At 38.6% G+C, this 14091-nt stretch overlaps 1 protein-coding gene across 11 annotated transcripts in view; it reads left to right on the plus strand.

Moving 5' to 3' along the window:
• The window catches only part of BICD1 (BICD cargo adaptor 1), a gene marked incomplete at both ends in the record, with an annotated part of 175661 nt that overhangs the window by 41521 nt on the left and 120049 nt on the right, over positions 1 to 14091 (plus strand). Inside the window, one exon of one of the 11 annotated variants that reach the window (XM_082043191.1) lies at positions 12622 to 12745. The exons of the other annotated variants lie outside the window; for them this stretch is intronic. Within the exon in view, the coding sequence (XP_081899317.1) occupies positions 12622 to 12645 (24 nt within the window). Of the gene's footprint in view, positions 1 to 12621; positions 12746 to 14091 lie in introns of those variants that run through there. 11 annotated transcript variants of the gene reach the window in all.

The raw sequence follows: 14091 nt of genomic DNA on the forward strand, positions 1-14091 counted from the left end.
AAACAAAACTCCCAAAACAAAACCAAAAACCACCCACAGCAAAACCGAAAGTACACAAGAGAACAAAACTGACCCCAAAGAGTCCTTTGAAAAATGAAAGTTGCATCCACCTGAGGAACGTAAAAAGTAACAGAAACTTGGCAGGTCTTTGTAAACCTGTAAAAAGTGTAAATAAATAAATATTTTCTTTGCAAATAGATTGGGAGTAGGAATACTGTCACAGATTTCCCTGCCTTCCCCACCAGGGCCAACAGATCCCTGTAGTGGATGGGGTTTTTTTTGTTCTTCTTTAAAAGAATATTCAGAGAAGATGGTTATATTAGTAAAATCAAAGTATTTTTTACTTTTGCTCCCCACCCAGAAGATGATGTTGGAGATTTACATGTCACAATTCTCCTTTATAAGGGAGGAGGGTATCAAAGGATTTATCTCAGTGTCTGTGGAAGAAATGACTGGAAGAACAAACAAGTAAAACAGATAATAACAAATCATCATGAAGATATTGTACTCATCACAATTTGCTTTTCAGTTCTTCAATAAGTATTCACTCACTTTAATATGATTCTGCACCAGAAGATTAAAAGGATGGTAAAGGACAGGGAGGAGGTGAGAGTTTCCAGGGAAGATGAAAAAGCCCATTGTCTGTATCTGGGAGATTAATTGAGGTTACTTTCAAGGATAGAATTAACTTTTGGATAAGCTTGATGAATAGCAAAATTATCAGCATGGCTTTTGCAACAACAAGTTTTGTCTCACTAACTTTTGAAGTTCTTTGTTCACATGTTCATCATGTGCTTCAAAGATGACTCCAAGATGATGTGATATACATGGACTTTCCACAGGTATTTGACAAAATCCTCTACTTCTCTTAATTAAAAAAATAAACAAAAACAGTACTGCAGTGGACCACAAAGGTAAGTCTTCATGTGCATTAATAATGGATTACAAAGTGCAGGTTTCAGTAAAGTGGGCAGATCTCCTGGTGAAGATAAAGCACCAATAAACTATTCCAGAGATCTCTGTTGGAGCCTGTATTGCTTGATATATTGATGAATAACTTGGAAAAGACAGTGAACAGTGGAGTGATCAAGTTGCTGATGATACTCAGGTATTTAGGGTAGTCAAACTGAGATGCAACTGAAAAATTGCAGATGGGCTTTATAAGTTTGAGCAACTGGGCAACAGAAGGGCAAATGAAAATCAATGTATTGATTTGAGCTGCCAGTTTCCCTTCAAAAATGATCTTTTAAGGTTATAAAATACATTCTTATGAAAACAGCCTCTGGCTAGTGGTCAAAAAAACCCATAAACCACCCCAAATCAAATGGTAAGAGTTATTAGGCAAGGAATGGAGAACCAGCAAAAGTTTTTTTGCGATGGTGCACCCATGTCTTGAATACTGTGTCCAGTTCTTCTAGAATGATACAGCCTAGCTGAAGTAGATATGGACAATAGCAAGAAGGGTGATTAAAGGGACACAATGATTTCTGAAAGTGGAATGATGAACTACGATTTGATTCTTCAGGCTGGAAAAGAGCTACAGTGGCAGGGGAATGATGGAGGTCTCTGTGTTTGTGACTGTCAGGGGGAGATACCTGAGGAATGACTGTTCCTCGTGTCCTCCAGCAGAAGAGCTTGTAGCATCCAGCAGGACAGGCTCAAAGCACATGAAAGAAATCCTTTTCTGCACAATGTGGTTAATCTGTGGAGCTTGTCACGTGGCACTTGGCTGCATTGTTTCAGAAAATGACAGAAGAGGTTTCAGAAATATCTATTGAAGGATGTTAAATGGGGAGATGGCATTTCTGGCTCACAAAGTCCCAGATGTGCAAGCTAACACGTATTTGGAGGGATGTCTTGGTGCGTGCTTTGCCTTCTTATGAGCATCTTCCCTACCACTCTGCTATTGCTGGCTGCTAGAGAGCAGAGCTGGGCTTTTGTCTGGCTTGTACAACCCTTCATAACTCACTGAAAATGGAAAACAAGTGTATGGATGGACAAATACTTGCAAATTGCATTAATATTCTATAGACTGTTGTGTTGTTTTTAGTTTTGTTTAGTTTTGTTTTGCTTTTTAATAGCATTTGCAAATTATTCTCTTCATCCCTTATGTTTCTAAGACTGTTTTTAGAGCTGCTACCTTGAAAGCAGCAGGTGAGAGCCGCTTTGCAATGGGTAAAGCAGGTAGGACTCTAGATCACACCTGTTGACTTAGAGCAAGCTCACCAAAGGTAGCCAGGATCATTAGTGAGTGAAAAGTGAATTAAATGCTGTTTTGGGGGGGATTTGTTTGGAGTTGTATAATGGGTTGGCTGCTTTGGATCCCTGATCTGCCAGTCAGCACAGTTGTGTGCGTCCTAGTGCTGATGAAAGAGTATGAAAATATGGGAATGGGTGTATGAAAGTATGAAAGATGGGAATGGGTGGCGAGGAGGACGAGGACCAGGGAAGGCTGTTCATGGAAGCAACCTGTGCTTGGCTCAATCTGCCAAGCTGTGTGCACCTTGGCATCCTCATGGAAGGCACGCACACCTCATTTTTGCAAAAAAAATGTTCCATTTGCTCAATCAAAATTGCTTTGCTCCTTGGAAACTCATATAAACATGCAGGTAGTTTCATAAATCGATGTGATTCTTTTAGTTAATAGATTAACTTGTATTAGCAAGTATTATATCTAAGTTAGAATGTTGCTAACCAAATTATAATTGAGAAGAGGTTTTGCAGAAGTTTTACAATAAGAATTAAAATTAAAAAAAATCATTTGTGGGTTAGGCTGCAGATACTTGGTTGTGTCAGTATTGCCAGAGGGCTCAGAAACCTCAGAAGACTTCTTTAGAAATCTTTCATGTTCTTCCATTGAGAATGTGACACAGCAACTATTTCAAGAGCTGGGTTCTTTAAATGATTTCTATTTTGGGTGTTTTCGGGGCAGAGCAGAAGAATAAAGCTGACACCAGGAAATATAGGAAGAGACAGGCAGTTCACATTGTTTTTTTTTTTAAAACAAAATTAGGTCACCGTTGCCCACCACCTGGGGTGAGGTCTCAGCTCCCCAGCACTTGAATTGACTGCAGAGGGGATGGGGAGCGTAACCTGTCCATCGCCCTCTTGGCTGGAGGAGTGAAGTGACAGAAACAGAGAGGCTCCTGTGAGCAGCAGTAGCAGATGATGATGGTGGAATTCAGCAGTTAGCTGAAAGAGAAGTTGCGTGATTTGCTGAACTTTATAGCAGTTAAAGAAAGTCCATGCTTGGCTAGCACACACTTAGCAGTATGAGAAACAGCTTTAAATAATGCAGATATTGCCAGCAGCTAATTAGGAATGGTGACCTGTGAAGTCACGCTTTTTTATAGCAAAGTATTTTCCAGTACAGCCTTGAAAAGCATATTGTCTTCTCTCAAATGTGTGGTAAAAATCTGTTCCTGTTGGTGGATCTTCCTCTTTCTTTTCTGACCTGCATCAGTTACATTGATTTCTCCATCTCTCTTCCTATGGCACATGAGAGTTGGTGTTTGGGGTCCCTAATGATTTAGAGTACTTGAAACTGGCCTGTACGGAGTATGTGGGTGCAAAATGGATAACTTAAAATCCTATTTTTGATCATACCTAATCACTATAACATCTTTTTTAAAGGAAAAGAATTCCAAATAATATGTATTTCTTCAAAAAGCTCAACTCTTTATTTTAAAGAACTGTAAAAAAGGCTGACAATTTTTATTTAAAGTTTATATCTAATAATGAAGACCAGCAGAACAAAAAATTCATTGTCCAGGTTTAAAATAGTAATTGCACTACTTTGTAACATTAGTATTATTAGTAATTAATGCTTAACATATAATCAACTTTGTAGCGGTTTTTCACTAATTTTCCTGGTCTAATTTTGTGTATCTTTAATTGAGCTAGCATGGCTAATTCGATTTCTTTTATCAACTCTACCCATGGCAAAGGTCTGTGAAGCTATTTATGTTGTTGAGCTGGAATGTGAGGGAGTCCCTTCCCTCTCCAGAAATCGATCCGTTCCTTTGCTGCAAGGTGCCCTGAAATACATCACTTGTGCCGCAAAGTACATCTTGATCGAATTGCGCTGCTTACATTTCTGCCCATGAAAGATCTTTCGTTCCTTTACAGTTGCCCTGCAAAACTACTGGAAATGTTTTCAGGTTTTGGTTTTTCTGTTTCCACTTCTGTAGCGTCATTACTGTTCATGGACAGCGTGGAAGGGACTTGTTTATTTTTCTATGTAATGTTAACCTGAAAGGTGCCAGGAAGGTTGGAAACAGTGAAAGCTGTTAGGAATTAAAGGCCAAGCGTGAAGACTGATACTGCACTAGATGGATTTTCTTTTAAAATTACATTTAAACCTCATTTTCCATGAAGCACAGTGACTCAGCTTCATAAATCACAAAGGACAGAAACTGTTTAGAGAATCTTGTTGAATAGAACTTCTTGTTTTATGACTGAATTCATTTCCCTGTAGGTGTTCAGGCTCTGTGATGACCCAGACAAACTTTTGTGCAAAAGATTTTGTTTCTTCTTCTTTTACTATGCTCACTTCACTGAAAAAAAGGAACAGAGTCTTTGAAACACTTGAGTTGTGAAACAAAGCAGGAACAAATCTCACTGACCTAAATAAATGAAGAGGTAGAGTGTATCTGAGGATTCTCTGGTAATGTCTCCTATACAGGCACAACAAAAAACCACCCAAAGCACTAAAACATTTTAAGATCACCTCAGATTTTAAGTACTTGGAAGCAGAGATGGTACTTTTCAAATTTTGGTGTGTGCTTTAAATGTGGGTTTTTTTGTTGTTGTTTAGAAAAATAATTGCACATAAAGTAATGAGTAAAATGGTACAATAAAAGAAGTTGTTGTTTTTTTCCTAAACATAACAAAATCTGTGGTTTTCCTACATAGGACTGCAGGTGTTATGCTTCAAGCATACACTGTTTTATATGAATCTTCACTGTAGCATCTTCAGTTCAGTGATAATATAGCTATTCAGGTAGCAGTTAAACAGCAAAGTAGATTAATTTTATCTATATCTATATCTATATCTATATCTATATCTATATCTATATCTATATCTATATCTATATCTATATCTATATCTATATCTATATCTATATCTATATCTATATCTATATCTATATCTATATCTATTTTTTTTTTTAAATCTGTTTCCTAGAGTGGAGAGTATCAGTATTATTACTTTTATAGCAGAAGTTTCTGGGATCAGTCAAAATCTGATGTCCACAATACTTTCTTTGCTCGAGAGCATTTGCTGCCTTTAACAAAAAAATCCAACAACCCACCCCCCCACCAAAAGCTTCCCTGTGATAGCACAAAATTCATGTCCTATACATGAATATATGTTAATGCCTTTCATGTTATTTTTCTGCATTAGTATTTGTCAAGAAAGAATGACAGCTTATGAATGGCATAGTTTTTAATGTATGCATAATTTCTAGTAGAACTACATTTGCACAGTTAACTTCCCTCAGAAGTGAAATGTATTTAACCCACTGCATCCTTCATTTTGGGCATCTGGCAGAGGTCCCCTTACTAACAAATAATTTTGTCATTGTTTTCACCTGGCTTCTACCTGTTTGCAGCTGCATAGAGTGCAAACAAAACAAATTCATCCTTATTTGCTATGGGACATCATCCAAAAATAACATGTTCTGAGCCAGAGGGCAAGGTGGGTTACTATTTTAGAAAATACGCGGCTTTGACAGGAGGGTTTTATCTGAAGGAAAGCTGTATGGTTTCTATATAAAGTTCCTGACTTTGAATCTGACAGATGGGGGTGTCATTTTTCAGGATTATGACACATCTCATATATTCTAACTGTAGTTATAACATTTTTTTGAGAGACATTTCATAATTTATTTGCTGATACGAGTTTTCGCAGCTGTCTGCAGGATGAAGGTTTTCTCAGAACTTCAGAAGTGGGGCAACTAGTTGTTTAAGTGGGATTCTGCTTGGGGGTCGGCTCTGGATTTGGAAAAAAGAGGTAGATGGACCAAAGGTGCATTGCTGTCGCTTTTCTCATTGTGTTAGTTAACGAGAGGGGCAGCAGGTATCAAACACAGGGGAGGCAAAAGGGAATAGCCTCAAACACATCATACTGAGGTGTATGGGATTATTCACCATAGCTTTGGCTTAATGAGCTGGTCTTCCTGCAGTTATGGTATAAAAAGGAAAAATTATGAGTAACCGTGAATGTTGCTGTTTTCAAAACCTGGACAAAACACAGTTCTTCAGATACCTGGTAGGATTGCATCCTGAAAAAATGAAGGTACTTCGTACTTCTCTCTTACTTATCACAAACAGGATTCTATTGATCATGATGATACAGAAAGATGTGAGATGGCAGATGAGAGCTGGCTGTGCTCCAAGGGAGGGAGAAAGGGAACAGGAATCATAGTTTGTCACTGCCCTACGTGGGACAAGGGAGAAAAAAAAGAGCAAGAGGCTGTTTGGGGTTTGCTGAAGGAATCTAGTAGCAAAACCTTTTGCCACCAGAATTTCCCTGGTTGCTCCCAGTCAGTTCTGAGTTTCCTGTGTCTGCAGCTCGGTAAGAGAAATAATACAGCTCTCCTGAAATCAGTAGGAACTTGTGAATGTTTAGCATTTGATTTAAAGTGGTCAAGCATGGCACTTAAATACAGTGGACATGCTGTTAACCTTTTTGGGGGAGGAAAGAATTACCGCTCACATAGTGAGAAGAGCTGGAAAAAAGAACAAACCCTCTGACTGCAAGAGCCTTTGAAATGAGCACTGATTAATGAAATATTAGTTTAATTCTGCAGCACCTTGTTCTGTAACTCTGCAGCTCTGCCAGCCTTGCCTGCTTGCTTAGGACATGCCTACTACTATGAGGTATATTTTGTCATTAGAAGATGTAATGCACAATGGCTGGAATTTAAGCATGACCAGTTTTCTTCTTAGTTCTGGTAATGTTAGTGACTGCCTTTGAATGCATAATTTTAAACACCTTTTGGTGCTTGTAAAGAAATAAACAAACAAACCAACCCTCTTCCTAATGATATTGGCTGTTGTACTGCATGACCCTGAGTGTAGTTTACTGTATAACAAAGAGGTATTTTTGTTTCCAGATGACAGCGTGCAGGAACATTAGCAGAATCAATATCACATTAAAGATTCATACTCCATTAGGTTGATATGACAGATTATTTTCTCTGAGTGCTGACACAATGCTTGGTTACGTCCATTCCTGGATCTTCATGAGGTGGCAATGGGGCTGACTCAGCCCTGCTGAGAACTTTAGTCTCTTAGGAGATCCTCCCTTGTGCCTCCTCCGGCAGTGCTGTCCCTGCTGGTGCGGTTGCCCAGTTGTCTTTGTGGAGGCTGCAGCTGTAGGGATGTCCTAGCACGGCGGTCTGTCCTGGGCTTGGTGCTTGCTGGGATGCTCAAGGCAGTCACTGAAGGCCTCGCCAGGTGGCCGAGTTATCCAAAAGTGGAAGGTACGTTGGAAGTGGTCTGTAGAAAGCCACCAAAGGAAGGGTGATGTTGAGGAGGTCGACAGGAGAGTGGATGTCGTCTTTGTTGTTTCTGTAATGATTTGCATGAGGAGGTGTTGTGCAATAGTGGGGAAGTGGAGTGGGACTGAAGAGCCTCAGCTTTACTCCTTCATTGTGTCTCTGGCTCACTCTGTGGCCTGGAGCAATTTGCTCTCAATTTTCCCCATAGGTAAATCAAGAAAATAATGCCTATTTATTTCTTTATAGTACTTTCAGATGTGTAACAGAAAGGTGGTAAGTATTATTATTCATAGACTTAGTTCTTTACCCACTTGTCTTATTAATTTTTGTACATTAAAATTAAATATTTACATCTCTTACTCTGGGAAGATTAAAGATGATGTGTTTCATGCTTGCCAAATTATTGCTTTAATGACAATTATGCCAGTGTGCTGCTGGAGGGGCTACATCAAAGCAAAATGACAAAATGGTTTGAAGTTCAAAGGCACAATGTTTACTGCATTGTGCGCAATGGCTGGTAGGAAGGGACTTCCCTGATTGAGTATTCAGCTGTGTTTCTAGGAAAGTGTTGGTCTCCATTAACAAGCATCTTCAAAGTCCAGGAGTAAAAATTTTCCAATGCTGTTTATGCAATTAAAGAGTTCTCATAATTATATAAGTAGGTCTTACAAAGTTTTATCAAGTAGGGGACGTAAGGTGACAGTTTGTAAAAGCAGCTGCATAACTTGTCCATCTACAGATAAGAACAGTGATTTTGAGTTTCTAACTATAGATTTAGATTAACTCTGTATTCTTGGTATTTAATTTTGAGTATGTCATTAGGAAACTTAACTTTAAAATGGGATTTTAAAATGTCTAATCAGCTATTCCTTCTTCAACTCCTTTCTCCATCAATGCGGAATTACATCTTCCCCTAGCTAATGAAGTAAATAAATCGATACAAATGACTTGCAGTCATAAAGTCTACTGAGTTATAAGCTTATGCAGCACCATGGAGTCCACAAATGCATCATTTTAATGCCTCAGCTCTGGTTTATGAAGCAGCAAATTGGTAGGGGAGGTAATAAGGGTGGCGGGAAAGCTAACGAAGCCAGATTTCCCTTCTGAAATAGTGCATTTTTGGACTCTTTCCTGCTGATCTGTTTGGAACATGCTCCATGGGCTTCCCAACCTCTCCCATCCTCCTCCATCGGGAAGCATGTGAGCTGAAGCTCCCAGGTCCAGTGATAGTACCGTGAGGAGCTGCCAGCGCTTCGGGCCTCTGCTCATGTCCTGGGGCACTGGTGCTGCTGGGAAGTGGGATCAAACTTGTGGTTTCTTTCCTCTTCTTTTGGACTTATCCATTGCTCTCTACTTCCAGTACCCTCCGTGTTTTTCCTTTTGAAAAAGGATTGCTTTTTGACAGAAATGGATTTAATGGTCAGGAGAAAGCAGGTGACCACTCACGATTATATACTATATGCATATATTTCATATATATTTTATATGTAAATTTTATAAATTATAATACAGCATATTTATAAAATTATAGATTACATGTGTGTAAAACACGAATATGGGCTGTACATATACATGTATGTATATACATCTATATACACCCATACATACACGCACCATTATATATGTGTATATATATGTAAATCAAAGGTTTAAATCCTGTATAGAAGAGGTTTAAAAACTGCTCGGATGAAGACATGTTCTGAATCTGATATAACTTGTCATTTTATTATTACTGATGTGTTTATTTTCTTGTTGGAGCCTGGAGGCTCTATGCAAGATTATGGTACTGTATGAAATACATATTAATCTCTTCAAGACAGGAACTGAATAAACAAGGTGAACTGAAGGTAAGAGACAGGCAGACATGGAAAAAAATACCTGGACTCTGCTGCATTTTGCTTTTACCTACACAAATGTAGGATTAGGTTCCCAAATCAGAACATAAAATAACTGTGTTGTTATTAGCTAACAGGGGATGTTATGAAATAACTTTTGATGATCTTTAGTTCTTTAGTTTATTTTTTTTTTTCAGGTTTATTAAAATTGCTAAAAATTTTCTGTTGTAGTGAAAATACTTTTTTTTTTTTTTTAATTGCCTGTCAGTAAGGAAAAACTAATGTTGTTTTGGAGACCAATATGTTGCTTTAGTGATACTTCTAGCTTTAAAATTAAATCAATGGGAATTGTACAGTGGTTTGGGAAACTTGCAGCTGGTGGTAACCAAGCAGAGACTGAAAACCTCTCCAGGCAGTTGCACACCTGCTGACTGAACTTGGAGGGATTTCAATTTATGTCTAGATTGTATCAGCCTCAGAGCTGGGAAGAAATCTGAATGTTCAGTCTCATTCACTTGGTAAGCTTCAGCTTGATCCATCCTAGAAATAGATGGGAGCTCAGTTTGTCTCAAGGTGGTGTGCTTCCAAAAATTACTTGATAGACTTGTCTGAAGGCAATTTTTCATTGCATTTAGAATTATGTGTGCCTAGCAGAGCTTGTGCTGTGTCTGCTGAACTGCAGCAGCCCTACTCAGTCTGTCTGCTGATGAGCTGTTGCCTTCTCTAATTTAAATTACAGATTTTATTTCCTAAAATGAATGTTCCCTGCCTTCCTATGGAATGGCTCTCTTTTTGTGGGAGTTGGTAAGAGATGCTTGTGTTTGGATGTTTTTCAAGTTTCTTACACAGTGCAACTCAGTTTGCAATATAACTGGTCATTTTCATGGCATTTTGTACCCTACCACAAAAAAACCCAAACCAAAATACAAAGCGGAAATGCTGATTTACCAAACCTTAATCAGGCGGAGGAAAACAAACAAGTGATGTGAAGGCAATCACTGTCAGCAGACCCATGATGAGGAGTGGCTACCATGGGCAGACTCTTCTCTAGTTTTATCCCAGAGCCTGATATTATGTGGTCTGGGGTATCCCTTTGGCCAACTGGGGTCAAGCTGTCCCTTGCTGTGTCCCTCCTGCCCACCCTGCTCACTTTGGAGGGGCAGAATGGGAAACAAAGGAGACCTTGGGGCTCAGCAGTCACCAAAACACAGCTAAGTTATCAACACTGGTTTAGCTGTAGATCCTAACCCCAGCGCCATATGGGCTGCTATGAAGAAAGTTAACCCCATCCCAGCTGCACCCAGTACAATGTGACATGATTAATTTGAAGATACAAATTGCATCAGCATCTGTAAGCTAGAATTAAATTCAGGGCAATGTTTAACATTATCGAACTTTCATTTAACTTATTGTAACTGTGGGTCATAGGTAGAAAATAAAGACTTGGTTTATTTTCTATTGCTCCCTGAAATAGAGAATTGAGGCAGATGAAATGGAAGGAATAGAAAGAAGAAATGCTTTATTTTACTAAAGGCAAGCTTTATACTGTTCTTTTGCCAAGCATGCAACTTAAATAGCTGGAATATTTTTCCATCCGTACTATCTTGGGCAGAGGAAACCTGTTCATTGCCACAACTGAAATGTCCATATGCAGCTTTTCTAACAGACAAATTTGGTTCAGATGGCTTTGTAAAATGAATTTTATTTGGAAAGGTTCCAATGAAATAGCCCTTTAATGCCTTCCTTCACACCATATTAATTCACCAGGATGTGAGTTTGCCAAGTGTACACACATATAAAATGAAACTCTCTTTCTTGAGGTACACTGCAATGATGATAACAGCTAATTGTTGTGTTTCAGTGACAGCTTCAGTGAGGCTCTGTTTCCGCTCATCATTTCTCTAATGACTGTGGATGTTACAGCTCTCTGCATGCTTTAACCAAGAAGTTACACTGCTGTGGTCTTGGTCTGCATTGGTTAGATGTTGAATAAGGATTAAATTGGAATTTATTGATGCAGGGGATATAGTGCTGTGTTCAGCAGCTGGATAAACATCCATTTGGAGAACTGAAGATAATGTTTTCTGGAAGATGCCAATATTTCCCCCCCCACCTTTTCTTATCCTTTCTTCTACAGCAATAGAAAAGGGAATTTACATAACACTTCAAAACATAATGATAGTTCCAGATTTATAAATTGAGATTGGAGGGTAGAGTTACTGACTTTTGCAGACTTAACCTTGCTTTCAATCTGCCTTTCTATGGATGATCTTAAACGCAACAAACGCCATGTCAAAGGAAACAAACCATGTTATCTGCTTCTTCTGTTACTTAGGCATGCTTGTTTCTGTTTAGCCATGCCTTTTCAGGCTGCGCTAAGGTGAATGGATTATTTTATTTGAGGGGAAAAAAAAAAAAGTTTGTATTTTGTTTAAGCTCTTTAAAAGAAGGCTGTTACCTGAGGAAGCAAGAAGAGATAGTTGAAAGGGAGGAGAAGGTGTATTTAACCCCTCTCCTAGGGCTTTGTCTTGTCTAATCGGGGGTGCAGGGCCAGTTGATGCTCTGCGGATGTGAGAACCCGTTTTCCACATGTGTTCCTGCCTTGTCCTTCCTGTATTATTCCCCTGAAATGGATTCTGATACAGGCAGTGGGGAGGGCTTCACGGGACTTCATCTCTTTATGGGAAGTCCAGTGGAGGATATGATGTGTGTCATGGACACTGCAGGGTCCTCAAGAACAGTTTGGTGGGGGGGGTGGCTCTTCAATATAAATTTGGGGAGAACTGTACTTTAGTGGCTGACTCTATATGTTAACTGAGGCAGAGAATCTATAGTCGAGTAGTTTGCCATTTAGCAGACTTTCTACCACTTCCTCTGCTCAAATAGTACAGAACAGAAATTAGGTGGGAAATATAATGTTAATCTAATAATTCCATTTATGATTCTATTTTATCATCAAAAAAGTAACATATTGCAAGATGAGGATAAACAGATGCGGGACTGCTGGAGATCTGGGCTTGCCATTCTAATATGTCTTAGATATATTAGAATATGAATGTTTTCTTTCTTCTAGAAAGAAGAAAAAATAGTCAACTTCTTTTTTTACTGCTATGTATGTAACTGGTTCAACATAACAATGCAAGCGATCCCTTGAAATAGGAGCTAGTCCTGCAACTAATAAAGCAATTGGAGAATGAATCTCATAAGCAAAATCTTCCCTTATTTGCATCTTCTTGACTTTTATCATCATCTTGACTTTTATTGTTAATTGATTTTCACAGGCGTATGCAAGAAGCAAATCATGATGAAATCAATGCCCTGACAGATTGTCAGAAACTGTTTATGACACATCCAGGCTTCTTAAACTAGTATTTGAGTCCCGTGGAAAGATGGAAATGTACAGTCACACAATTCATGGGTGAGGAAGTATGAGAAATTTAACCAATTTATCTGTATAAGTCTCACTGGTGAGCTGCAACTTCTTGTTTCTCTGCCATCTGTTATAATTACTGAGCTTTACCATGTGGTTGGAGGAGGTCTGTTTTTATTTCAATTTAATGAAGAGTTTCTATTTCTTCTTCAAATCTAGCTGTCCTTCCTGCAATTACAAGCTTGTAAAATATTAATCTTTCATGTTTTCCTCTCTTTCCTCTGTGGTCAAGTTCATTGCCATTGTTCTTCGCCATTAATAATTTTATTAGCAAGCTGAATGCATGTACTTAATTCCTTTATAAGTAGAAGCAGTCCTTGATTTTAGAGCTGCAACAGCAAATAATAAATCAATGGGAAGTCATTCCTTCTAAATGAAGATGTATGGTAGAACTTGTTTGGATTTACATTGAGTGTGGAATGATTTATCTCTTGGGACAGCCAATAACAATGCTGTCCTATGCTATGCCTTCAAGTAAGTTTGAGATGGTCAAGTAAACAAACAAAGAAAAATTCTTCCTGCCTTCCTCTCTCTCTTTGAAAGTTACAGGAATAAAAGGCTGGACTTGAGTTACCCACCACTCTCCCAGCCCCTCATTTGCTGTACATCTGAGGACAGCCTTAGATAACATGAGTGAGGTAAAGCCTGCCTTTCTGTCTGTAGTGGTTTGGCAGTTATTTTAGGTTAAAAATGCAAATTTTACTTTTGCCTTTTTTTTTTCCTTATGTATATGACGATGTTCTCATGCTGAAAAGACAGAATCAAGCCAGTCTTTGATCTTAGACACTGTTAGAGCAGATGGAAAGTATTCTTTCAGGGTAAGCTGGAAATTACAGGAGACTGTAACTGTAGGTAAATATAGGTTTTGCAGATGATTATTCTTTAAACATAATAAATTCCACTAAAGAGATTAATTTTTTGTGTATATACATTTTGGTTTTTTAAATCTGTTGTTTGATATCCTGAACTCTTTATTTCATGCTCGCCTGCTCGCTGGAACCGGCAAGCAAGGACATTTGCGAGCAAGGACAACACTGAGGCTTCAGTCAAGATCCTCCGAAGTCAACCAAGAGGCTCCTGCCGGCATCCACAGTCTCTTAAACAGGGTTTATGCAGGTGGTGATTATATATGATGTGCTCCATACTTAGGTGAAATCAGTGTTTTCAGTGACTTAGTGACATGTGTACGGATATTGCTGCATGTACTATACCATCTAAACTGAACGATCTGTGACTGGTTAAATTATTTTTTAAGTTGAACAGCCAAGTTCCATACCTCAGCCGCTATTTCAAATTTTAGAAATGTTTTTCAGATGGTTAA

The sequence above is a fragment of the Streptopelia decaocto genome (assembly GCF_964273445.1).
Source record: "Streptopelia decaocto genome assembly, chromosome: 1".
Lineage (NCBI taxonomy): Eukaryota > Metazoa > Chordata > Aves > Columbiformes > Columbidae > Streptopelia > Streptopelia decaocto.